Source organism: Bos mutus, chromosome 21, assembly GCF_027580195.1.
Source record: "Bos mutus isolate GX-2022 chromosome 21, NWIPB_WYAK_1.1, whole genome shotgun sequence".
Classification (NCBI taxonomy): domain Eukaryota; kingdom Metazoa; phylum Chordata; class Mammalia; order Artiodactyla; family Bovidae; genus Bos; species Bos mutus.
This window is the reverse complement of record NC_091637.1, coordinates 31,406,388-31,432,331: the sequence shown is the minus strand read 5'-3', so window position 1 is coordinate 31,432,331 and position 25,944 is coordinate 31,406,388. Positions and strand designations below refer to the sequence as shown.

The 25,944-nt window shown below is 56.9% G+C and overlaps 1 protein-coding gene across 3 annotated transcripts in view; it reads right to left on the bottom strand.

The window, feature by feature from the left end:
- The window catches only part of PSTPIP1 (proline-serine-threonine phosphatase interacting protein 1), a 44,637-nt gene that overhangs the window by 5,305 nt on the left and 13,388 nt on the right, over positions 1-25,944 (bottom strand). Inside the window, exons 1-10 of one of the 3 annotated variants that reach the window (XM_070358565.1) lie at positions 20,198-20,376; positions 14,185-14,285; positions 13,777-13,851; positions 5,646-5,680; positions 5,299-5,405; positions 3,536-3,598; positions 2,838-2,936; positions 1,911-1,956; positions 922-1,001; positions 289-387 (exon numbers count right to left, since the gene is read on the bottom strand). In XM_070358565.1, the coding sequence (XP_070214666.1) occupies positions 289-387; positions 922-1,001; positions 1,911-1,956; positions 2,838-2,936; positions 3,536-3,598; positions 5,299-5,405; positions 5,646-5,680; positions 13,777-13,851; positions 14,185-14,285; positions 20,198-20,206 (714 nt within the window). In that variant the 5' untranslated portion in view covers positions 20,207-20,376. Of the gene's footprint in view, positions 1-288; positions 388-921; positions 1,002-1,910; positions 1,957-2,837; positions 2,937-3,535; positions 3,599-5,298; positions 5,406-5,645; positions 5,681-7,980; positions 8,134-13,776; positions 13,852-14,184; positions 14,286-20,197; positions 20,377-25,944 lie in introns of those variants that run through there. The other 2 variants (XM_070358566.1, XM_005891777.3) reach the window with 2 other exon arrangements.

The window sequence follows — 25,944 nt, the reverse complement described above, 5'->3', positions numbered from 1 at the left end:
TGAGGCCTTGAAGCAGGGGCAAGCAGAGAGGGCAGACGCCGGGGTAACCACAAAGCACATCTCCCAGGCCAAGAGGCCATGGCCTGCACAGCACTGAGCTCCCTGTCGTTGGGGCCTGGGGGAGAGGCTTGGTGCTGGGCTCGGAGACCCTGAGGCCAGGGCTCAGGCCGCAGAAGACTAGGTCTGCTCATAGGCTCAGGTGGACTTCACTGTCGCTTCACTGTCGCTCGGAGGCCACCCTCCCCTCACGGCTCCCCCCACCACCCACTCCCTGCCCTCAGCCCCCACCTCATCGTCCTTGACGCACTGCATGGAGAGCTGGTTGCAGTGCACCCACAGGGAGTTGCGGAGGATGGTCAGCCGGTCAAACTCCTGCAACTGGAAGGCCTGAGGAGAGATGGGGGTCACTGTAGGGCTGGGCCAGGCCGGGCCCCACCCACAGCTCAGCTGGAGTTGACCAGCCAGACCCGGTGGGCTGAAGCCAAGCCTAAAGGAAGCCTAAAGGCTGGGGGTCCCCACCCCCACCTCTGTGCCAGCCCTTGAGGCTTCTGGGAAGTTGAGCTGCCTGTGGGACTCTGCCCCCTGCCCTTCCCCAGACCCTACCACACCCCTGGGGTGTGTCTTAAGAGGAGCACTGGACCCTGAATCCTGTCTCCCAGGCCCTGTTCATCAGCCCAGGGAAGCTATGGGTTCTGTTCAAGCTTCAGTTGCGGCTTCAGCCAAAAGGGGTGAAGGATCCCTGCCTGCCTGCCTGCAGAAAGGGACTCCAAGCACAAAGCCAGGCAGGGAGCTCCCTGGGGAGGGCCTTGGAGTGAGTGGATAAGTGAAGGAAGGCTGGCTTTCCCCACTGCGGCCCCCTCTTCCCCCACGAAGCGGCTGAAGGGGGGACGAGCATCAGCTCCGCGCCGAGGGGCCACTCACCTCGCAGGTGGCTCGGTGCTCCTGCTCCCACTCACTCCGCACCCTCTCCAGCTGCTCAATGTTCTGCCTGTATGTCCGCTCTGGAAGCGCAGGGGGTCCTCAGGGAGGCCAGCCCACCCCGGTGCTCCCTCAGCGCCCTCCTCCTCCCTGGAGAGACCTGCCCTGGCTGCTGGAGCCGCAGGTGAGCTCTCGTCAGGGCCCCTCACCCTGGTACTGCCCCTGGAGAGGTGCTCAGCGCCCACCGTGTTCCAGCTGCCTCGGGCTGGGGCAGAGCCTAAGGTCAGAATCTGGGCCTCTCACCATCCCACCTTCTAGAAGCTGAGGCTCAGAGGGGGCGACCCTGGAGGAGGGTGAGGGGGAGCTTTGGAAGCTGGTGGGCTGGGAAGCCAGCAGGCTTGGACCGTGGGCTCTGTGCCCCCCAGCCAAGGGAGCGCCTGGGTGTTGGGACAGGTGGTATGGCAGAAGGCAGAGCTGTGTCAGCAGAGGTGAGGGGTGTTGGGATCTTCTGGCATCGGGAGGAAGATAGAGGAGACAGATGCCCAGAGAAGGCTGTGATGTGTCTCAGTGTATATGAGAGAGAGAGAGGCGTATGTGCAACAAGTGGACCTGTCTCCCTTGATCAGTGGCTGTGAAGGTCCTGAGCCCTGGAGCCAGACAGCTTGCATTCAAATACAGTTACCACCACTTACTGCCTGTGTGACCCTGGGCAAGTTAAATAACCTCTCTGTGCCACAGTTTCCTTACCTGTTAAGAAAGGGGGATAGTAGCAGTGAATGCCTCATAGGATTGTTGTGAGCATTAGTAAAAACATGCAAAGCACCAAGAACAGTTTTGGCAAATGCGAGAAAACGCATTTTTCATTTTGCTTGCATAAGGAAGCAAGAGTGAGGAGTGTGGGACTGTGTCCCGAGGGTGAAGGCAGTGTGCTACCGGGGGAAAGATGTCCAGGCTGCCCACCCCCAAGCTGAGGAGGCGGGCTAGCCGCGTACCTGCCTCCATGGCTGAGTCCTTGCACTGCTTGGCTTTGTTCTGGCTCTGAGGAGACAGAGGGAAAGGGCACTGAGGCCCGGCCCCGGGCGCCTCCCAGCCCAGACCTCGGGCTCCTGGCCTCCCTGGGCCTCCCTGAAGGGCCTCTGTCACAGCCTCCCTGGCCACCTCTTATAGGGCAGGGAGAGCAGACACTAGCCCTGAGGGGGACACTGCAGAACCAGTTGAGGGTGAGCTCCATCATTAACTCCAGCCTCACCCCACAAAGGACCACAGGCTGTTTCCAATAAAACAGGAATAAAACAGAAATCTGGTCATGCAGACACATGTGAAAACTAGGCCTGGAGACCTAGAGCAAGAAACACAGACCTGGGGCTCGACAGCCACTGCCGGACCTGCTAGGTGGGGCTTGGGCTCTGTCCCTGACTTGCTGCCACCAACTCACGTGCAGGCCTCTGCCCTCTCTGGGCCTCAGCTTTCCTGTCTGTGCAATGGGCCAAATGTGTTCTTGGGTCCTGGGGGCTTTGATATTCCCACCCTGGCCAAGAGGCCGGAGTAGTCAAGAGCTTGGGTTCTGGACAGCCTGGGTTTGGGGTCCTTTCTCTGTTCCTGCCTGGCTCTGAGACCTTGGACAAGTCACTCAACCATCTCTGGGCCTGTTTCCTCTCTGGGACATGGGCCTACTGAGCCCTTCTCTGAAGGGTTGGGTGAGGGTTAGCGTCTGCCCTGTGGGCTCTGGGCCTGGGTTGCAGTGGGCCTGCTCTGAGGAATGGGTTGTTGGGTGCAGCCTGGAGATAGCAAAGGGGATCAAACTGACTGTCTATCTAGACCCTGAGATTCTAGGAAACCTTGCCTGGGGGAGTCTGCAGCTCCCCTTCCCACCCTGCCCCAGCCCCATGAGATCACCCAGCCTCAGTGACTGCACGCACCTTCTCCACCTGCTTCTGTTGACCGTTGGTGCTAATGCGCTCAAAGGCCTGTTCAGCGTCATCTGCATCCCGGCACTTCTGCTCATACGTCTTCTTGGACTGGGGGGTGTAGAGGGGCGTGACTTGGGGGCCCCAAGGTGAGGCTCCTGAGCCCGACCTCCCTTCTCCCTGTCAGGGGCTGTAGATGGAAAGGGGGCCTCCACACCAGGGACAGAAATCTTGGGGTCTGGAATGGAGATGGAGAAGGGAGTCTTGTTCCCAGGCCCCCCTCCCCACTGGGGACAGTGTAGCCTGGTCCATGCCCCCACCTCTTCAGAGGTGTGGTCACATCCGACCACCTGCAGGGCTCGGGAAATGCTGTGTGCCATCACGAGGCCAGGCCCTGTGTACACGGTCCTTTCAGACAGCTCAGGAGTCCCTTCTCCCTCCACCCGCAGAATCCCCAGCTGACAGCGTGTGTGACCCTGTAGACTGATGTCTGAGACTGGTTGCTTACCCATCAGTCAGGAGCACCTCCCCCCTCAACAAGGGTAGGGGGCAGAGCCCCCAGGGCTGATCTGCACAGCACCCTGGCAGCCAGTGCAGCTCCAGGAACCTGACAGGCCACTGTGCCTGTTGCTGGATGGAAGCCTGAGCCCAGCCCTGTCCCAGGGCTCCTGGGATCCACACCCCAAACCCGGCCGCCCCTCCAGGCTCACCTCCATGGCCTTCTTGTGGAGCGACAGCTTGCTCTTCTGGACACGGTCCATGACAGCCTCGTACTGCAGGGGACATGAGGCTCTGAGCGTGGGGCTGTAGCCTCAGGACGCTCCCCTAGGCCAAGAGGACGGGGTGTCCCTGGGAGGAGGCCCAGCCTCCCCTCCTGGCTCTGATGGGGCAGTGAGGAGCTGCCCTCCCCCTCCATCAGCCTGCTCGCTCACAACAGCTGCTCCCAACAGAAAGCTAGAGGAGTGCGGGGCATGGATGTACCCCGGGTATCCTCTCCCTGCAGACCACCCCACCCCCCAGCCAGGACTTGGTCTCTAGCCAGAGAATACCCAGCCTACAACACACATGTGCACACACCCACACTGTCCTTCACTCACAAGCCTCTGTAACCACGCATAGCAGTCACACTTGTGGGGACCCCAGCCACACTGTAGAAGGTGTCATTCTGTCCAAAATAGCTTTTGCAGACATCACAGCCTCACCAGCCACAGGAAAGCTTGAAATAGCCATCTCAGAGCCTCACAGACGCTCTGCAGGCAAGTCCCAGGCTCAGAGAGGTCACCTGCTCCAGCATCTCAAGGCTGGGCTGACTTGTGGGGTGGGCTTTGAGGGCCCATTGTCTGCTCAGGAACCCAAATTTAGAATCCCAAAAGCCTCAGGCCCCAGTTGGGCAGACAGGGAGTACAGTCACGTGAGATTTCTGCGGTCAGAGCCACTCGTCAGAGCCGGCACCCTGCCTGTGAAGACTGAGAGAGGGCCTGGTTCTCGGTTGGGTCCCTGAAGCTTGGGAGGTGGACATAAGCGTCCCATCCTGCAAGAGGGAGACTGAGGCACAGAGAGGGCAAGTGGCTTGGCCAGGACACCCAGCCCCAGGCTGCCCCAGCCATGAACTGTTGCTTTTTTTTTTCCCTTCACAGGTCAGTTGTGTGGAAGTTTCCATTTTCAATTCTTTGGACAGTGTACAAAGATGCTCCCTCTCCAAGCAAGAAGTGTTTCTGCGTGCTGACCTCTCCCACCCTGTCTAAGTTCCACCCTCATCACTGAGGCCCCAAAAGGCTGATCCTGTGTCCACACCTGCCTTCCCAGAGGGCCACATACTCAGCCAATCAGAGTCTCAGGCTTGGGAGGGGGCACTAGGACACAGAGGGTACCAACCCCACCTCTCATCCAACCTCTGCAGCTTCTCTGACAAGTCGCCTTCAGTCTCTGTTTACCTGCCTCCCACAATGGGGACCTCACTTCCTTCCCATGCATTGAGGGACAGCCGTCCCCTGTGAAGAATACCCCGGGATGCTAGGGCAAGCTCAACACCTCCCATTCCCCGCAAGCTCTGTCTACCTCGGCCTCAGGCAGCCCTGCAGAGTGGCTGCAGTGACCGAGCCCCCAGATCTTCCTTTCTCCCAGATAAGCACAGTTTCTGGTGACTCCCTAACTTAGGTTGCTTCCTTTGGATACTCCCAAGTTGTCGAGTACCCTCCATAGCCTGCTGTAACGGGATGATCGAAAAGGCCCATGCCCTTCACTCTTGGCATGAGACACCTCAGTGGGAAGAGCCCCAGAGGGGCCTTCAGGCTGGAGAGCCAGGCCCTGGTTCCACCGCCCGGCCTCTATCCACACTCTTCTCTCCTCCAGATCACCATCACCCCCAAGCCTGGGGTGCTGCCCCGCCCTCCATCATGAGAGCCCAGCCTCCACTACCATTGCAGTGACCACCGCAGTCTCCCACCGGGCCCACCCCCAGCACCCGCCTCACCTTCTTCCTCTGCTCCTTCTGCCTCTCACGGAACTCTTCCAGGCTCCGCAGCTCCTCGCGCAGGGCCAGGGCCAGCTGGATGTGGGAGCTGCCCACATTCTCCATTTCTGGGGGCAGAGTAAGGACACTGGTCCCTGGCATCAGACTTGATGGGCCCCAACCAGTGACACACTCGCCCCTGCCTGGACCAGCCCAGCCCCAACCCCACAGCTCGTCTCTGTCACCCCCAAGTCCTCCACCAGCCTCAGTTCCCAACCAGAATCCACTCATCTCCATCAGTGGGGATCTGCTGTTCCCAGATGGTCCTGTCCCCCTGCAGCCCAGGATGGGGAACAGGCGGGACTTACGCTGCTTCAGAGAGTCAAAGGAGGCCCTCAGGGAGCTGCAAAACAGAAAGACCAGGGTCGGTAGGACAGTGAAGGGGGACCTGCAGTCCTGGCTGGGCCCAGGGACTTTTATTTTGGTGGGAGGGCCCTGGGTCACTCATACACGCTGACCTAGACCCAAGGGACCTTCACTCAGCCCATGACCACTGACTCAGAACTCAGGCTGGGATTTCTGGAATGCAAAGGGCTCTCTTTGGAAATTACAAAGCAATCAATGCCCCCGCCCCCATCCCCCAATGCTCTTGGCTTCTGCACATCTTCAGGCCTTCCCTCTCTCCCCGGAGCCCCTCCCCCATAGTCCTCTCCCAGATGAACAGAAGCAGGAGAGGGTGGGGTTCAGACTTGGCAGGGGGCCTGAGGACGTCTTGGAGGGAGATGAAGGGCAGCTATAGGGGAAGAGGGTGACAAGCAGGGCAGAGGTGCTGAAGGGGAGAGGTGTAGGGGCCTTTGGGCAGGAAGAATGGGATGTACAGTTGAGTACAGCGAGAAGCTGAGGGGCTCCCTGGTCCCTGGCTTGGTAGCTGAGTGGATGGTGGTGACACCTCTGAGAGGGCTCAGGAGAGAATATCGGGAGTTACTTCAGGGTGCACTGAGTTTGGGGTACTTGAGAAAACACAGTAGGAGGCATCAGTCTGAAGGGAGGACACCAAGGAGGAAGCAAAGGGAAGGAGCTGGCTAAGCATGGGAATTGTGGAGGGTGATGCCTGAGGGTAGGGTTGCCAGGTGGCATAAATAAACATACAGGACACCCAGTTAAGTTCAAATTTCAGATAGACAACAAAAGCTTTTTGAATATAAACATGCCCCATGTAAAATTTAGAACATACTTACATTTTAAAAATATTTGTTATCTGAAGCTTAATGGGACAGTCTATATTTTATCTGGCAGTCCTGCCAAGGGGGCTGTCACCCAGAGCGATGAACAGAGGTGAGGTCTGAGCTAAGATGTCGGAGCTCACTCAGGACCCAGTCCTGTCTGCTGCTGATGGGTAAGGGGCACTTTGGTCAGAACAGGACTGATGGAAAAGTGCCTCTCCCACCCATCTGCTCTCCAGCAGAGGCCTCTCTGAGGGGCAAGCTCCCCCTCCTGGCAGAGGAGGGAGGTGACTTGGAATCCCAGGTGAGGAACCAGGCTAGAGCTTCCTGCCCTCGAGTCCCATGTGCATTAGAAGCAGACCCTGGAGCCAGAGGCCTGGGTTCACTCCAAGCTGTGCCACACACTCTCTGTATGACCTTAGACAAATGGCCTAGCCTCTCTATGCCTCAGTTTTCCCATCTGTAAAATGGGGATAATGATATCACAAGCAAAATGGTTGTGAGGATTGAATTTATATGTATAAAGGTCTCTTAAGACCTGGTGCAAAGTAGATGCTTTGCAAGGGTTGCTGTCATTATGCCACCCTCCCCTGAGCCCACATCTGCACACCCCGACCAGTCCCGGGGGTCCCCCAGGCCCCTGAACCTGACCTGAGCTGTACCTCCCAAATGCCCCACCTAAGAGCTTACTACACACACACCCCTCTTTCAGAAATGCCCATTGAATTCACCTTCGGGTTGGAGGCATCCCCTTGAAGCAGCCCCCATAGATTGGGTTCCCTTCCCATCACCCCCTACAGCCCTGTGGGCTGATGGGTACCAAGTCTCCAAGTACACAGAGACGGTGTGTGGAGGTTGCAGGCTGGCTTGTCTACTCTCACGGGTAAAATTCTCTGCCTCTGACTATGGCCCCTTACCCAAGGAGACAAAAATACGCTGCCGCTCCTTGCTCACCAGGCCACCTGAGGAGCCAGAGCCAGAAGGCAGATGCCAGGTGAGGCGTCCTGTCACTGGCTGCATCCCTGTGCAGAGCAGCGTGCCTGCCCCCTGGTGGCCATATGACCACATGACACCCAGCGATACAGCTCTGCCCACCCCCGCCTGCGTGCCTGTGAGCGTGCGTGCTATGTCGCTTCAGTAGTGTATGACTCTTTTCAACCCTATGGACTGTAGCCCGCCAGTCTCCTATGTCCACGGGATTCTCCAGGCAAGAATCCTGGACTGGATTGCCATGCCCTCCTCCAGGGGATCTTCCTGGATCAGATGGCAACTCACTTCCTGGATCAAACCCACGTTCTCTTTTGTCTCCTGCGTCAACAGGCGGGTTCTTTACCACTAGCACCACATGTGGTGAAGACTCCACCCGCCAGCATCTCCTCACCATCCTTGCAAGGCAGGCTTCACAAGGGGCTCCCTCCTCCCACAGGGACTCTTAAGAAACCGACCAGCCGAGCAGCAGCAGCAGCAGCAGCAGCATCACCTGGCAGTCCTCAGAAGCGTAGCTTCTCGGGCTCCACTGCTGTCCTCCGGGAGCCGAAGCTCAGAGGCAGGGCCCAGCACACTGTTTCAACAAGCCTCCAGGTGCTGCTGATGTACATTCCAATGCGGGCCTCATTATTTAACGCTCACAACTCTGCCAGGCAGGGAGGGCACCATCATTAGCCCCATTTCACAGATGAGAAAAATAAAGGTCAGAGAGGTGACAAAACTGACCGTGGCTACAAAAGTGGCAAGTGGTGTAACTTTCTCTTCTTACCAGAGGAAGGAAAGGGTGAAGGCATGGTGACCCCACTTGCCTTGGTAGGGGGTGGAGAGGTCAGGACTCTGGCAGAACTGACACTTTGCCAGCGGTTACATTTCCTTCTTGCACACGCATCTCCTGCCTCAGTCGACCCATTTACGGTTAGAGCCTCTCTAGGCCCAGCACGGCCACCTCTCTACACCCCATCCCTCACCCACAACATGATCCGGCCAGATCCCTCCCAGAGGCCAGGGCCTGCAACCTACTGGTCCTCACCTCCCTTTGGACCTCACATCCCACAGACACCTCAGAGTGTCCGAAACTGGGCTCTTCACCCTACAAACCTGCTCCTCCTCCAGGGCTCCCTTCTCAGCAAAGGCACCACACCTACCAGGTTATACACACCTCCCCAATCTATCCATCCACCTCTCACTGCCACCACCCTAGTCCCTGCCCCATCACCTCCATCCCTCCTACTTCACTTCTCATCTCTCATCCTTGTTCTCTGCCCACAGTCATTTGGCCACTTACCAGTTCCTCCTACATACCATGTTCCCTCTTGCGCCAGGGCCTTTGCACATGCTAATTCCCTATGTCAGCATCTTTGCCTGGCTCTCCCTTCTGTCTCTTCTGAGCATTTGTTCCTATTGTCATCTTAGGTTGACACATTTGTCTATTCACTGCACTGAAATAAGAGCCTATTGAACAGGGGTAACATTTGGTTCTCCTCTCCATTGTCGCCAGGATCACAGCCCAGTGAATTAAACTCAATACTCAATAAGCCCCAAGGCCTTTTTCAACTCCAGACCACTCAGAGAAATCATCACCCACATTTCCCAGAGACGTTCGAACTGTGGTGCTGAAGAAGACTGGAGAGTCCATTGGACTGCAAGGAAATCAAGCCTGAATATTCATTGGAAGGACTGATGCCAAAGCTCCAATACTTTGGCCACCTGATGCGAAGAGACAACTCATCAGAAAAGGCCCTAAAGCTGGGAAAGATTGAGGGCAACAGGAGAAGGGGACGACAGAGGATGAGATGGCTGGATGGCATCTGATGCAGTGGACATGAGTTTGAGCAAGCTCCAGGAGATGATGAAGGACAGGGAAGCCTGGCGTGCTGCAGTCCACGGGCTCACAAAGAGCCGAACACGACTGAGCAGCGGAACAGCAACAGCTCTGCTGGGTCTCCACCGCGTGTCAAGGACGGAAGCCCCATGCAGGCCTCTGCCTCGTTGTCAGTCCCCATTGCCCTTTTCAACCTGGCTCTCAGGACACTCGGCCCAGAATTCTGCTTTAGACAGTTTGAATTTCCAGCGTCAGTGTCTCCTGTACTACCGTGTGACCCACACGATCTCACGGCCCCTGCTTTGCCATCCTCACCCGTGCCCCCTGCCAGCCACGAGGCTCCTGCCTCCCAGCTCCCAGGAGAGGGCTCCTCTCACTGCCCCACACGCTGGCCCAAGTGACCTGGCCTCCTTAGAGGAGGAGCAGCCCTGATAAGAACACGGGCCCCCTCTCTCACTGCAGTATCTTCAGTGATACCTTCATTCTCTGAGCTCGGAGGAAGAGAGATGATGGAAAAAAAAAAAAACAAAAACAACCCTTCTGACAGGAAAGCAGTGTCTTAGGCTTGACAACTGGGGGTGAAGCAGAGACGTGAGTGTTTAAGGATTCAAGTGGGGGCTGTCCTTGCTCGCAGGTACTATTGGGTTGGCCAAAAAATTCAGTTGGGTATTTCATAACATGGAAAAATCCAAAAGAAATTTTTGGCCAACCCAATACAAAGGGACGCACAGGAAACTGACCCCAGCCCTGCCTCGATTCCCCTTTCTGAACCCCTACCCTGTGCAGCTTCCACGGCTTGTGTGGGACTCGGCGCCCTACCCGGGGCAGGATGAGCAAGAGAGGGAGATAACAGCTTTCTTGGGGAGGCGGTATTTCAGGCAGAATTCACAGGGGAGATATGAGGGCATCAGCCAGAGCAAAGGTTCCATGGTTGGAAGGAGGTTCGAGGGGAACTTTCTGCAGGGTTAGACATGTGGTTCAGGCAATACTGAGAAGCCGCCTGCACCCACCTAGTGCTTCTTTAAAATGCACTGAAAGAGCTTGTGGGGATTCCCTGAGCTGGGGACCAGGTCTTATTTGTGTGTTCCTCATTGCCACTGCCCAGCAGATGCTTGCTGAGTTCATGTGTGAACGAGGTGAGCGCTAAAAGTCATCTAAAGGCCAGAATAACCTCGTCTCAATGTATGTGGCTATGTCTCAGGCCTTCTGGCCAGTCTGAGGTCAGGGGATGACGCAGAAATGCTCTGTCTTCAGGTGGCAGGGGTCGGGGAGTCTGGATGGCTTGCCCCTCTCAGCTCTTGCTGGGCTATTTCTGGGGTCACGGAAGCCCTTGGCTTTGGTCCTCCTCCTCCACCCTGTTCAGTCTATGCACCTTCAGCCCCCTCCATTCGTCCTCTCAGGGGCTGAGAATGAGCATCCCATGGAAGACAGGGGGCTTGGCCACGAGGAGGCACGGGGCTCCCCCCTTCCCCAAGTGACGGATGGGCCCTGGAGGATGAGCTTCCAGCCCCCACGTGGAATAGCCAAGCCAGCTTTGCCAGGTGCCAACCTCAACACAAGCTCATAAGTCTCTATGGCAATAAGGAAGTGACCCATGTTGTCATGGTTGCCACTCATCCTACGCACAGAGAGCCCCTCCAGGTTGGTGTAGGACAGGGTGACCTGGTCTAAGCCAAAAAGCTGACAGGCAGGCAAGGCCAGAGTGTCTGGGAGAGCTTCCTGGAGGAGGTGGGGCATGAGAAGGCCCTGGAAGAAGGTTCTAATGCAAAAGACCAAAAAAGGGGACGAGAGTGAGGTCACCCCCAGTGGGCTAGACCCCAGATTCAGGACAGCGGGGCCCTTTGTTTCATTTTAAAACCTTTGAGTCCCCATACCCCCAACATAGCTTGGGGCATGGCACACACTTAGATGGATGATGGATGCTTGGCCCATAGTTAAAGAAAGCAATGACTTCATGGTCTCACCAACCTTAGGACATAACTCACAGAGCAACACTTATTAAGCACCCACAGTGCATCATCAGCTGAGCTGGGAGCTGCAAGGGGGCAAGGCCCTAAGGGAAGCAGCAGGTAGGCTGGGATAGTCCAACCCCTGCCTCCTGCTTCTCTGGCTCTAAATGTGCCCTGAGCTTTCCAGCCTCCAGCCTTTGTCCACGGTCCTCTCCCAGGAGGTGCCCTCTGCTCTGCCCTGCTCCTCTGGCCACTCTAGCTCACTGGGGAACTCGGGATGGGGCTGGTTCTCACACGCACTGCTCCCAGCCTGCTCTGGAACCTGTGCGGGGGGGGGCAATGAGGCCCCTGTGGGTTTTTTTCCTGCCTCTCCTACTGCTGGGGAGGCTGAGCCCTGGGGCCTGGCCCTGCCAGCCCATGCTCCAGCTCCTAAGTGGTAGGGAGCAAGGTGGACCCTGACTCTGAGCTCCTCGCCCTGGTCTGGGGCTCTACCCTGTTGCTCCCACCTCAGAGGGAGGCTCTCCCTCCAGGGACCCCACCCTCCAGCTCTCTGGGCCAGAGAAGGGCTGGGCCTCAGAGGAAATGGTCTAGCCGGGCCAGGCAGTCTCCTCAGTGCTAAACTAAGCCAGGTGACCCCAATTTGTATGACTCATGGAGGGGCCCATGAGATCGTAATGACCTTCGATGTTTCTCAAGTATCACTGTGGCTTAGGGCTCTCTGCTTGACATTGTGTCTGCCCAGAGGAACTCATGAGTGTGACTGTTCACAGCTGAGGACCCAGGACTCAGAGAGGGGGAGTGACCACTCCAGGGTCACACAGCAAAAAGGGTAGGGCAGACCTTGCCCCACCTGGCCTCCTACAACCACACAAGGAATCAGGGCCGCCCAGAGCCTCGCCCTGGCCACTTCATGGTTCTAAAGATAGGGCCAGATACTGTGCACCTCTCCACCCTTCCCACTGCCCGCCTGGCTCCATTTCCACTTTATTCTCTTCACTAGTGGTTTCTCCTTCCCTGTTTTAAGTCCCCTGTGACTCACAGCCCCCTGAGTGTGCCTCATACTTCCTGCCTCCAGCCTGACCTCCCACTGTGGCCCTGCCTGGAGCACCCCCTCCATATCCCCCAGGAGGGCTTGTCTCTTGCTGGGAAAGTTCTCCTTTTCCAGCAGCCCTGGGAGGTCAGAAGGCAGGTGGGGACTCCTGGATCATGTTCCCTTGATTCCAACCCTGTCTGGGAATACAAAGAAGGTCCCCGTTCATTTTCCTTACTGTGTCCTGGTAAAGAATGCCCTTCTCTGTACCCAGCTTGTACCCAGCCTCAGTCCTGCCATTTTTATCTGCTCAGCAGCCCACTGGAGTGGACAGATGAGAACCAAACTCAGAGAGGTTAAGTGACTTGCCCACAGTCACACAGCTCATAAAGACCAAGCGGGGACTAGAGCTCCTACGTTCTTACTCCTGGAGCTGCGGTCACGCTTTCTGGTCCAAGGCAGGACCCTTGGGCATTGAGCATCCATGTCTCCTGGCTCTTCAACCTTCCTCTAGCCCTCCCTGAGTCTTCTCTGGCTCCAGGTTCCTGGTTGGAAGAAGGGTCGCCTATGTCTTTAGGAGACCTGGAAAGTGTTGTTTATTCATCTCAAATGAGGCGACCGGGTTCCAGGCTTTGCAGCTGACAGGCTCTGGGGCCACTTTCCTTGAGCAGAGCCAGACCCCCATGGGGAACGGGGGCAGGGGTGTGGGCAGGGGTTGCTATGGCAACCGCAGGCTGGGTCGGGTCTCTGGGTTCCCGGGGAGGAGGAAGAGGATTCAGTCAAGCCCTTCCAGGACTTGGAGTCCTCTCCGCCCCTCGGCCTGACTCAGCCCTCACCCAGCAGGGAGAGTCCACCCTTCCTCACCACTGCTAGAACGTTCTCCTTAGCTGCCCTCAAATTGAAACTCTCTCTGCACCTGCGTCCCTCTCACAGCCTGCATGCAGAGGTGCTGGCCCAGGGGCTTCCCAGCAGCAACTGCCCTCCCAGCCAGGCTTGGGCAGCCTCTAAGGAAGGCTGCACTGTCATCCCCTCACTGAGGAGGAAACGGAAACCCCAAGTGTCAGTGACCAGCCCCCCCGCCCCCCACCGCTTCAAGGTCACATGGCCAACGGGTGAGGAGCAGGCACCCCCACCTCTGGGCCACACGTCCCTCCTGGAAGCTCGAGCTGAGCCAATGCTGCAGGGGGCGCGGCAGCCAGTGGGGTCCTGTCACCCCTCGCCAGGGCTCTCAGGACTTGGATGGAGACCCCCAGGGAGTGTGGGCTGTGCTCCTTGCCCAGAGAGTCTCCTGGGAGCTCAGACTGTGGGCTTTTTGCCCCCACAAAGAACCTGACCTTGCCCAGAGTGCCCAGCACCCAAGAAAGCTGCCCACCAGCCACCCTGCCCCGGGAGCCACTCAGACCCTCACTGGCCCTCCCCATCCAGCCCACCCCAGGAAGCCCTGAACCCTGTCGAAAGTGCCTGGGGAAGCAGGCGGGGCCCCCTTACTTGATCTCCGTCTGGCCACCTGCCTTGCGGGCGATCTGCACCAGCTCCTTTCCGTACCGCTCCTCCGCCTGGGCCCTGCAACGACAGCCCCCAGGCACCGGTCTTGTCCATGGCTGCTGGCCAAAGCTCACCCTCAGACGGGCGCAGCCACATGGCAGGGTCTGCCCGTGCAGGCTCTGGCCCTGCAGATGCCTCCTTGAGACGGTTAAGCCTCCAGCCCTTCTAAATAAACGTTGGCTGAATTCAAGCACATCTGATGGGACATTAGATATATTTGCCCACTTGGGGGAAGGCCCAGGCTGGGAAAAACAGGGGAATCGTACTCCTGACTTCTTAGAGTAGGGGTGGCCTGCCAGCAGCCAGGCTGGCCTCGGGGCTCGGCCACCTCCCTTCCCTCCTGGCGCTCACCTCTGTCTCAGCAGCTCCTCCACATCCTTGCACATCTTCCTGCCATCCAGCAGCCGCTGCAGCAACACCTCGTAGCCCGTGTGAGCGGTGAAGTCCCTGCACTGGGACACAGGACAGAGGGGCGCGTGAGGGCCACGCACAGGACAGAGGGGCGCGTGAGGGCCACGCACAGGACAGAGGGGCGCGTGAGGGCCACGCTGGGGAGCCCTGTGTGCAGCCTGCCACTGGGACACAGGACAGAGGGGCGCGTGAGGGCCACGCACAGGACAGAGGGGCGCGTGAGGGCCACGCTGGGGAGCCCTGTGTGCAGCCTGCCACTGGGGCACAGGACAGAGGGGCGCGTGAGGGCCATGCTGGGGAGCCCTGTGTGCAGCCTGGCGAGGACCCCACTGACCGCCGCCAGGACCTGGCTTCACCATCAGCCTCCATCTCCCCTATCTAAGGACAAGCTCTTGGGGTTCAGTACGTGGCCTCACGCAGGCACACAGAGGGTCCCCCCCCATCTGTGGAGGCACCAGGTGGAGATGAGCCCTGCGGGGATCAGAGCTCACAGTCACGCTCTAACCTAAGGTGGCCTGGGGAAAGGCCCCCACCACAAGCCTCCATGATGACAGCCTTAGGAGGTGCCTGGCACCATTCACCCCTGTCGCCTTCTCAAGAACCCTCTTACCTCAGGTGCCCAAGTGAGAAAACTGAGGCACACATGGGTGAGGTGTATCCAGGGTGACCCGGCCTGAAAGCGGCAGGCCTGGCATTGAACCCAGGCTGTCTGGCTCGGGCCTACACCCTTCAGTCCTACCCTCTACAGCCTCTGCAAAGAATAGCAATTGCTGTTCCCTGACAACCCACTGTATGCTGGATGCCACGCAGGGCTCACCCTGTGGGCTCAGGGCATCCTCCTGCACCCACTGGGTGGGGTGAACGTCGAGGGTCAGGATCCGGCTCTCACAGTGCTGAGAGCAGGGCTTCTATGCCTCTCAGCCTGGCTCCCATCCATTTTTCCCCCCATCCATTCTTGAGGAAGGACCCCAACCCACCAGAGTGCTCAGCCAGGCAACTGGGGCCAGCCCCGAGAGGCAGCACCTACCTGTTTTCTTTTCCATTTCCACAGACCATCCCCCATCATGAGCCACAGAGAAGGGGGAAGGGAGCCCCCGCTTCGATGCACGCTCCACAGCCCCGTCTCACAGCTTAGTGAATCAGCAGGTCTTTCCCAAGGCCACACACACTTGAGTCAAGAGCTGGCCATTGCTGCCCCATGCCTCCCCTCAAATGCTGTGTTGTGGGTGTGAGGGGAGAGGCAGGGAGAAGTCTAAATCAAGGAGAGCTTCCTGCAGGAAGAGGTATTTGAGCCCGGCTCTGGGCTTCCCAGGTGGCGCTAGTGGTAAAGAACCCACCTGCCAGTGCAGGAGACATAAGAGACATGGGTTCAGTCCCTGGGTTGGGAAGATCCCCTGGAGGAAGAAATGGCAACCGACTCCAGTATTCTTGCCTGGAGGATCCCAGGGACAGAAAAGCCTGGCAGGCTAGAGTCCACGGGTTTGCCAAGAGTCAGACACGACTGAAGCAACTTAGTACGCAGTGGGAAGAGAAGGTGTTGTTTTTCAAGGTCTAAGGAGAATCGGATGCAGTAGAGAAAGGCAGAGAGGCCACAAATTGTACCAGCTGGCCCCGTGCCAGGCCCAGCCCACCTTCAGTCAACTCAGAACGGTAGAATCTGCCAGCCCACAGGATGGTTAGGATCCCGAGTGCATGCCTCCTCCATAAGCAGCCCTAAAAGTTCCCAAGACTAGGCTCAGCTGCCCACAGGCTGATGAGCAGCAGGCCTGGGTCTTGGCTGGCTACTCAGGGCCCCAGGCAGAGTGGTCAGCCCCCAACGCCCACAGGCCTCTCTGCCCCAGCGTCTAGGCTGGTGTGGCTGCCCCAGGCTCCATTTCTGTCGCTTTCGTGGGCCACTTGCTACTAACCAGACAGCGGACCACAGCTTCCTACCCCAGCCTCCCCCTGCCCCTCCGGACCCCCAGGACAAAAGCCAGTGGCGGCCAGGGAGGAAGATGGGTCCTTTCTGCTCCTTCCCTGCCCCTGCCCTCTCCCCCTGAGGGGTCACTCTGAGCTGGACACCACAGACCACCAGAACTAGGAAGCGTCTTGTCCAGTGCCCCTCAGTCCTTGGGGAAACTGAGGCCTAGAGAAGGGGAAGATGCGCCTGAGGTCCCACAGGCAGAGCGGGATGAGGGCTTGGACTTGCAGGGCCTGTTGTTACCCCGCCATGCCTCTCGGGGAGGGGAGGGCTGACCAAGCCCAGCCCCGCGGCAGACTCTCTGATCTTTCTTCCCAGCCCCTACTCCCCAGAGGAACCCCTCTGTCATTACAGAGACCCCCGAGTGGAAAGAGAAGCAAAAGCAAACCTACATTGGCCATTCTGGAGGAGGTGGCAGGCAGAGGGGCTTGCAGGCGGGGTCCTTGGAGCTCAAGTCCCCAAAGTTCTGCAGGCTCTAGAATCTGGCCCAGCCCTGACTCAGAGCAGGTGGGGCTTCGGCTGGGTGAGCCACCGTCACCAGTGAGTAGGTTGTTCCAAGGAAGTGCCAGACTCCCTGGGGGCTGTTCCCGGCTGGCCTGCACCCCCTCCGCCACCCCACCTCAGTTGCCTCCTCCGGGGCTTCTGACTCAGGGCTCAGAGTGGGGCAGAGTGGGGCTCAGGAAGCTGCTGAGGAAACGAACTAGCTAATCACTCAGTTAATCAATTAGTCCTGCAGGCTCACCGCCCTCCAGGGGCCCACCCTGGCCTTTCCTCCCGGCACCTAACTAGCTACAGCCTGTAGGTATTCTGGGTTCCCTTTCAACCCCTTGTTTACAGGCTCAGATGGACATTTCCACAGTGTGGAAGCTACGAGACGGCAGGGCCTCCCACCTCCTTGTGTCCCCCCGCAGCCTCCGTCACCTGAGACCTGCCTCTGGCCTTGCCCTTGGTGAAATAGTCATTTATTGAGTCCACCAGCCACACACGATACCAAGAGTATCACAGCTGTCTTCTTATTGGAAAACACCACACACCCAGGGAGTTAGGGTGGTGATGAGGAGGAAAAGAGGGTAAGTGACTGCCCGAGTTCCCTCAGCTGGTGAAGATCAGAATCTAGGATATGAACGCAGGTCAGCTTGTCCCCGGGCTTCCCAGCTGGCACTAGTGGTAAAGAAGCCACCTGCCAACGCAGGAGACGTGAGAGGCGCAGGTTCGATCGTTGGGTTGGGAAGATCCCCTGGAGGAGGGCATGGCTCCTCCCTCCAGTGTTCTTGCCTGGAGACTCCCATGGACAGAGGAGCCTAGCGGGCTGACAGTCCATAGGGTCTCAAAGAGCTGGACACGACTGAAGTGACTGAGCACACATGCAGTTTGTCCCCAAACCTACATCAGACATTCAGTCCAGTTCAGACATTGGTAGTCCAGCAACTCTGTTACATTTTGAAACATCAAAAAAAAAAAAAAACCCTCTTTTGAAGATGATTACTCAGACTCCCTCTGCCTCAAACCAAAGCCGTATTTCCGTCTGTCATTCAGTTACCATGGATTCTTAGAGGCCAGCTCCGTGCCCGGGCTGGGTCAGAGGAACGCTGCCCTGGAGAAGGGCCGGCTGGCTCTGCAGATGTGAGCGGACAGCCAGCAAACGGCCAGAGGCCCCACCCTCGCCATGTGGCACCTGGGGTGATCCACCCCAGGGCGGGGTGCCAGGTGGCAGGCAGATGCAGCTCCCTCCTGGGGAGACTCCCCCAAGCCGGATGTGGGACCCCAGGCCTTGCCATCCACTCTGTGTGGCCATTCTTGGCCTCCCTTGCCCCACACTGGTCAGATCAGGGCTACAGGAGAAGGTGTTCCAGGCTGCTCCGGCCAGAAGCGTATTCCTGCCTCCACCTGAAAGGGGCATGCGAGAAGCCTACGAGCTCGGGGCTCTGGTCTCTGCTCAGGGATGGCCCACCTGCTCCCTTGGCTGGATGGCCCTGGATGTGTCACAGTCCAGGCCAGCAAGCCGGCCCCAGCCCTGCCATGCCCCCACTGCGCAAGTACAGAGGGAGCTTTGTGCCCATTGCCACTTCCTCCTTGTCACACCCATGCCATTCTTGGTGGCTGCATTGGCTGGGCCACAGAGACCAGAGCCCCAAGCAAGCCACTTCCCTTCTCAGGACCAGGTTTCCTCATCTAGGAAATGCCTGGGGAGGACAACCTCTCCTGGCCCCAGACAGCCCACCCCATGTGGGCACAGCCCCCTGGGGGCAGACTGGCTGCCAAGTTTAGGGATGGGGCCCAGACCTGGCCCGAGAGACTGGACAGAGTTTAGCAGACCATTTATGGGTTCACACCCCACCCTGTGGTCCTGGGCGCTCTCAGCTTCCACTTCCCTCCCTGTAACAAGAGGCCTAATGGTTCCCTCCACCTACAGTTGATCTAAGAAGCCGGTGAAACAATGTACACAGATGAGATGAGGAAACACAAGGTCAGAGGTTGCCCTGAGCTGGCGACGGGGCTGAGGATTATTACCCCTATTTTACAGATGACAAAAACGGAACCCAGAGAGGTTAGCTACCTGCTCGGAAGTCGGTGGGAAACAGCCAGGTTTTGAGCCCTGCTCTCCCAAGCCAGAACTTAGCGCATCCCCCACCTCTCTGCAAAGCCCTGAACTCAGTAGCTGTTCAGCAAGAGCAGCTCCCCATGCCTTGCCCTGGCCCCCCCTGGCTCTCACCAGCCCCTTCTGGCTGGCTCTCACTGGACGGAACCCAGCTGCTCAAGGCTGGAAAACACCGAGTTATCCTCCTACTGAGTTATACACCCTTCCCCACCAGAGGGTCCATTTAAAAGGCTGCAGAAGCTTTTTCAAATGTTCCCTTACATGAAATTCCAGAATATAAAGTATCTCAGAGGACAGCTAAGCCTCTCACCTTAGAGGGAGAGGCCTGGGATTTGGTCACAAGTCTGATCTGCCAGGAAGAAGCTGGGTACTCTTGGTGAAGCCCTTGTCCTTTCTGGGGCCGCCTGACTGTGTTATGGGTTTGGGGAGAGGAGGTGACCTTCAACTGTTCTTTCAGCCTGGAGGCTGCTGTGTGTCTGTTGGCTTTTGGAAACCATGGCAACCATAACTGCATCTTACCTGGAGATGTCTGAAGTCAGGGGTGGGCTGAAGCTGCCCAAGGGGAGTCTGAAGGCGTGTGAGGCCTGGAAGGGAGCGGTTGGGGGCTGACACCCATACATCTCCTGGGAACCAAGTGGAGGCTGGGAAGGTGGCTGGGAAGAGCTGCCTGTAAGTCTTGGCTGGTGAGAAATGCCTGGCAGCCAAGAAGGAGCCCTCGAAAAAAGCTGCATGGAGTAGATGATGGGGTGCAGCTGGGAGGGATCAGACATGGACAGCTGCAGGGAAGAGAGTGGGACAGCCAGGGGACAAGGTCCCCAAAGGACCTGCAAAAGTAGCCAGGAGAGGAAGAGCTGACCTGTGGGCATCAGTCACCTGCTGCACCAGCAGCAACTGCACCAGGAAAACAAGACCCTTCATCCCTTTAGGCCTTCCAACCCCACACACGCGCCGGCTGTAGAGACGCCAGAAGCAGTAAGCAGTGGGGGTGACAGAGACCGACCCTGTGCTCCGCGCGCATCATAGGCTTCCAATCACAGGCAAAGTCGGGGAGACTGGGGAGCTTTCAGGTGAACAGGAAAGTGAGATCTGGATACGAGGTTGAACTGGAGGGAGTTAGACCTGAAAAGGACTGGACACGCTCTATCACACGCCCAGGGGTGAGGAAGGGAGAGCTACCACTACCGCTTTGGAAGGCGGAAGGAAAAAATTCAAGCTTCCTGCTTGTGCCTTACCAAATTCAGAGACTGTTTCATAAAATGCTTACCATTCTTCTCAGAAACCTTTCTAATGACTGACATGCTCTTGGGTTGCTAGGCTCTTTATATATTTAACTTTTTTTTTTAAATCACCTTTTACTGATGGGAGAAGAGACAGAGCAGGGAGACTGGACTCACCGCTTTCATCTCAGGAAGCTCCAGAAGCCAAGGACAGCAATTTTGAATACGGTTATAGGCTGCACGGTACTCGGGCGACCTCGCCTTCTAATTTCACCGCAATTTAACAGAAAGGATTTCTGTGGCCAGCGCCTACCGTGGCTAGCTTACTAGCTACCAGTCCACTGTTGCTTGTCTGCTGTGCGCAGAGAAGCAAAACCACTGGGATTGTCAGAACACCTGAGGAAGTGAGTACTGAACTCTGGAGAAGGCAGAGCGTGGGGCGGTTTGCCTCCTGGGTCCCAGTGCCCACATCTGTACAGCAATGCTCAGCAAATAGACTGAACAAAGGCTGCGAACATAGGGAGGAGCTCACGTGGACGTGCCTTCATGACAGCTGGCTCCTGAGCCGCCCCGAGTAGAAGACCAGACCATTTGTTTGCAGTTCAATGACTAGTTACCCAGCACCTTAAATAAGCCAGACAGACCCGTCCCCTCTACTTCATACAACATGTTACTACCCCATTGTACAGATAAAGAAACTGAGTCTCAGAGAAGATAAGTCAATGAATAGCAGCCAGGATTTTTCCACTGCCCCACAGCTAGTACCCCACAGTAGGTCTCGTCTCTACCATTATTGATTGCTAAACTGAGAGACGGCAAAGAACAGATACTCAGGTATGGCTTGGATGAATGGGTGGATGGATGGATGAATGGGTGGATAGATGGATGGATGGATGAATTGATGAACCAGAGACTTCAGTGAGCAAGCTGGATGTTTACCCAGAGAATCCCAGGAGGAGAGCTGGGTACAGAGGGCTGGGTACCAGGCCTCAGCCCTTGAGGAGCTAGTAAGGAATGTGATCATTTGTAGGCCTTTGTAGGGCCTTCAGGAGTAGGCAATGGCACCCCACTCCAGTACTCCTGCCTGGAAAATCCCATGGATGGAGGAGCCTGGTAGGCTGCAGTCCATGGGGTCGCTAAGAGTTGGACACGACTGAGTGACTTCACTTTGACTTTTCACTTTCATGCACTGGAGAAGGAAATGGCAACTCACTCCAGTGTTCTTGCCTGGAGAATCCCAGGGACGGGGGAGCCTGGTGGGCTGCCGTCTATGGGGTTGCACAGAATTGGACACAACTGAAGCAACTTAGCAGCAGTGGAGCCTTCAGCGAAAGAGGGAGCATCTGTGTTTGGTGTCCCCAGAGCCTCAGCCAGGACTCACAGGGAAGTAGACAGGGAGGCCAACTCCAGATCGGTACAAAGAAGGACTTTCCAAGAGCCTATGTGGCCCCAAATATGGAGCACAGGTAAGTCGCTTTGCTGGGTTGAGAGTGCCCCGTAGCTAGGATCTGGTAAACAGGTTAGGGATTCTGCAGAGAGGATTCAAGCCTCAGATGATGTGTCCTACTAGGTGTTCTGAGTCTGGATGTCCCCTGACTTAAAGACTGGAGGGGTCCATCTGTAAGCAGGCAAATGTGGGGTGACTTATGGCTTTTCTAAGATGGCTCAGGATAGGTGTCAAAGGGAGAGAGCCAAGAAAGCAGTAGACTCTTAAGGAACAAAGCACATTGAACGTGGTTAAATGAGCTAATCTGGGGCTTGGGATTAGAAATGAGTTTCCAGAGGGCTCTAGATCTCCACTGAGCCCTGGGCTGAGGCCTCTTCACCCAAGCAGCCCCGTTGCATGGTCCCTGAGATGTCCAGGCCCTTGACCTGGGGCCCAGCTGGGCCACAAGCTTTGGGGAACCCGGAGACCTGGGGTTGATTGTTTCCTGCAGCCTTGGGTGAGGGGAAGAGTGGAGCTGTTAGAGGCCTGTGAATGTTCAGGGGCTCCTAGGAATCCCACATTGCAGAGTTTGGAGGCCGGGGAATAGCACAAGTACCAGAAAGGGACCTCCTGTGCCAACCTGGGGCCTCATCTCAGTAACACAGACCCCGGGAGGATTTGAGGATGAGAGAGGTTATATAACTTGTCCCGACTTCAACACCAATTGTGTGGGCGTGCTGGCTTCCTACTTTGTGACTTTGTTGTTTCAAGTAGGCCTCCTCCAACATCAGGAAGGAAGGGCCTCCTCTACGCGCTCCCCTTCCCCCATCCTGTGAAGCACTGCTCACTTCCCCTCCATTCTTAAAGGCCCAGCTCAATCCCCCACGTCTTCCTCCTGCGTTAAGAAACCAAAATGGGCAGAAGTTAGCACAAGGGACAGGGCAGGGAGGGAACACAAGTCTGGGCAGAGGCCTGGAGGTGGCATTGAGCCCCTCGGGTTCAGGAGACTGGAAGCCTGATGCTCAGAGCTGTGAGCAGCGAGGGGGCTGAAGGGCCAGGGCAGGTGTCTGAAGAGGTGGCCTGAGACCAGCTCGGGGAGAGCCCCGAGTCAGGCAGAGCCAGCGGTGGGAGCCTCCCAGGAAGTAAAGGGAACCAGGGCCAAGTTCCCAGGTCAGGAGAAGGGAGCAGGGCGGGTGGCATGTGGAGCGGTAGAAGCCCATGCCCTCTATGCCTCTAATTCTCAGAGAAGCCTGCAGTGTCAGGGCTGTACACTGATTGCCCCACGTCACAGGTGACAACTGAGGCTCAGCAGCCGCCTACAGTGCAGGAGCCCTGGGTTCGATCCCTGGGTCCGGAAGATCCCCCAGAGGAGGGCATGCCAACCCACTCCTGCATTCTTGCCTGGAGAATCCCCATGGGCAGAGGAGCCTGGTGGGCTACAGTCCATGGGGTTGCAGAGAGTCAGACACGACTGAAGTGACTGAGCACACACGGACGCACAGAAGGTAAGTGGCTGGCCCCGGTCACACAGCTCCTCTGTAGGTGGGCAGGAGGCAGGTGTCAGGCCAGGGCTGAGGGTAGGTGGGGAAGGTGGATGGAGGTTACTGAGCCACCACAAACACTAAGCCCCAGAGGAGACGCTGACCCATAAGCAAGGACAGGCAGTGACCACACCCTGTGCAGAGCCAGCCCCACGGCTCCTTGCTGCACAGGCTCCAGCTTGTGAGTGACCAGCCAGGACCTGGGGGCCAGCACCAATAGCCAAGGCTGTGTTTCTACTTGTCCCTTTCCCCAAGCATCACCCCTTCCACACCACATATACCTGCCATGGCCCATGGGTGCACCCCCTTATCAAGAAGAAGTTCAGGCAGGGGGTGTGGAAAGAGTCCAGGTACCGGGTTCTGGTCCTGGCCAAGCCCATGCTTACAGACAATGTGAACTTGGGCAAGTTACTTAACCTCCCGTACACAGATTCCCTCCTCTATAAAATGACTGTGAACACACTGCCCTCCTCCTAGGGGCCCTGAGGACTAAATGAAATAATATACGTAGGAGCCCAACAAAGGTCATCCTGAGACTTAATGAGCTCCTGGAAAAGGGTGGCCATGGTGATCAGTATATATTAAGTGAAAGTAAACCAAGAAAGGAAATAAAAGAGGAGAGCTGGGTTTGAGTCCTAGCTGTGACACTTATCTCGACTGGTTGCTTCCTGTCTCTCAGCCTCAGGTTTTTCATCCGTAAAGCGGAATGAACACTTGGACTCCGACGCTCACGGGGCCAAGGCGGGGTGTCTTGCTTGGTGGTATAAACTGCTGCAGGGTGAGAACTGGCAGATTCTTCTGGGTTCAAGACTTCCTCAAGACAGAGGTGGGCCCACTCCTCACACCTCTCCCCAAAGGCAGGAAGAGACCCCTGGCAGCCCCTGCAGAAGGCCCCTCAGCCTCCTCTGCTGCCCTTGGCAGGTTCTGGACCTCAGAGCTGACCCTTGGGCTCTGGTTGCAACACCCTCCAAGCCCAGGGGCTTTCTGGGTCTCCTGTACCTGCTGGGGGTCTGCACGTGGGGCTCCTGCCTTTATTAGGTCATTAACATTCATTTGACCACATCTGTCTTTTAACCACAGTGATAGATTTAATACAGACAAGGAGCCAGAAACTGAGAGGGTGGAGGGACTCAACCATGAGGGCAATGGAGTCCAAGCAGCCCGCTCAGTGCTAAAGGCAGTGTGAGAGACAAAGATGGCGCCTGCCACCGTCTTCGGGTTCTGCGTTAGAGACTGGGAATTGCTTTAGCCTGGCCAGCACAGCCAGCGGGTATCAGGCGTAGAGCAGCACTGAGGGAAAGCAGATCTTTAAGTGGAGCAAGATGCCACCTCTGGGGGCCTGGGGCTCTGGGGCTGCCTGAGGCAAGCCTGTCCTCTCTGGGACCATCGCTGCTTAATGTTCCCTCCCAGCATCACTTGCACCCACACGTTGTTGGTGTGTGTTTAGTCGCTCAGTCATGTTCGACTCTTTGCGACCCCATGGATGGGAGCCCACCAGGTGTCTCTGTCCATGAGATTCTCCAGGCAAGAATACCAGAGTAGGTTTCCATTTCCTCCTCCAAGGGATCTTCCTGACCCAGGGATCGATCCTCTCTCTCCTGTGTCTCCTGCATTGCACCAAACATGTTGGTAGGACTCAAACCAAGGCCACTGGGTCCTGGAGTGCACACTCCTCCCCTCACTGAACCTGCAGCCCTTCTAGGCTTAGGGGTCGTCTGCATCTGAAAATAAAATTCCAGCAACGGCACGGCAGCTCCTGCCCTGCCCTGAGGCCTAGTTTTATCTTCTGGTCTTCCCCTGACCCTGGAATAAGCCACACTGTTCCTTTGGCTCCAGCATCAATTTGCATCCTCATCTGGGTCAGAGTGAGAACAAGTGCAGACGCCAGCTCAGCACCTACTGTGCTGCCTTCCAGTAGCGCAGATCCTCGTGCTGTGCAGACCTTCATGCCCCACAAGTGCAGTTTTCATGACAGCTCCACGGACACTGATCCAGACGTCTCTGTTGATCCCCTGCCTACCACCTCACCCTGTTTGCGTGGACTGACCCCAGCTAACCTTCCTACCACCTGCAGTCTGGGGTTCCCAGGCCTGGGAGAGTGGTCTCAGAGCTGGTCCAAATGAAGGGGAAACATTCAAGAGGTGACAAAGAAGGGGACTTCTTTTGCTTCAGTGGCTGCCAGTTGGGAACTTGAGGATCAGAAATCCTGATTTTCAAAGGCCTCTCGGGTCTAAGCAGGCCAAGGCCAAGGTGGACATCAGTTCCCTCAAGGCTTTCTCATGGTCCACTGAAGAAGTAGGTGACCCCAGCCTATGGGACAATTGTGCTTGAAGAATGAAAGCTGGTGGGGACTCAAGGAAGCTCAGAAGTCATGGGCCTTCCCAGGGGCCAAAGGTAGGGCAACTCTAAGGAGGAGCCCACCATCCCAAGGGGATTCTCTCAAAGGATGGTGTCTCTCCACGTATGTCCAGGCTTGGGAGAGTTAGAGGGGGGTTGTCATAGACTGGTGGCAACCTTATGTGCGCGTGCTAAGTCACTTCAGTCATGCCCAGCTCTTTGCAACCCCATGGACCGTAGCCTGCCAGGGCTGTTCTGTCCATGGGGATTCTTCAGGCAAGTATACTAGACTGGGTTGCCATGCTCTCCTCCAAGCGATCTTCCTGACCCAGGTATTGAACTCAAGTCTCTCAAGTCCCTTGTGTCTCCTGCAATGGCAGGCAGGTTCTTTACCACTAGCACCACCTCAAAAATGTTCAAACTTCAGTTTCTTCACCCATAAAAACACCTCAAGTGTAGAGAAAAAGGAACCCTCCAACACTGTTGGTGGGACTGTAAACTGGTACAGCTACTATGCAGAACAGTACAGAGGGTCCTTAACAAACTAAAAATAGAGCTACCATATGATCCTGCAATCCCATTCCTGGGTATATATGCAGAGAAAAGCATCATTCAAAAAT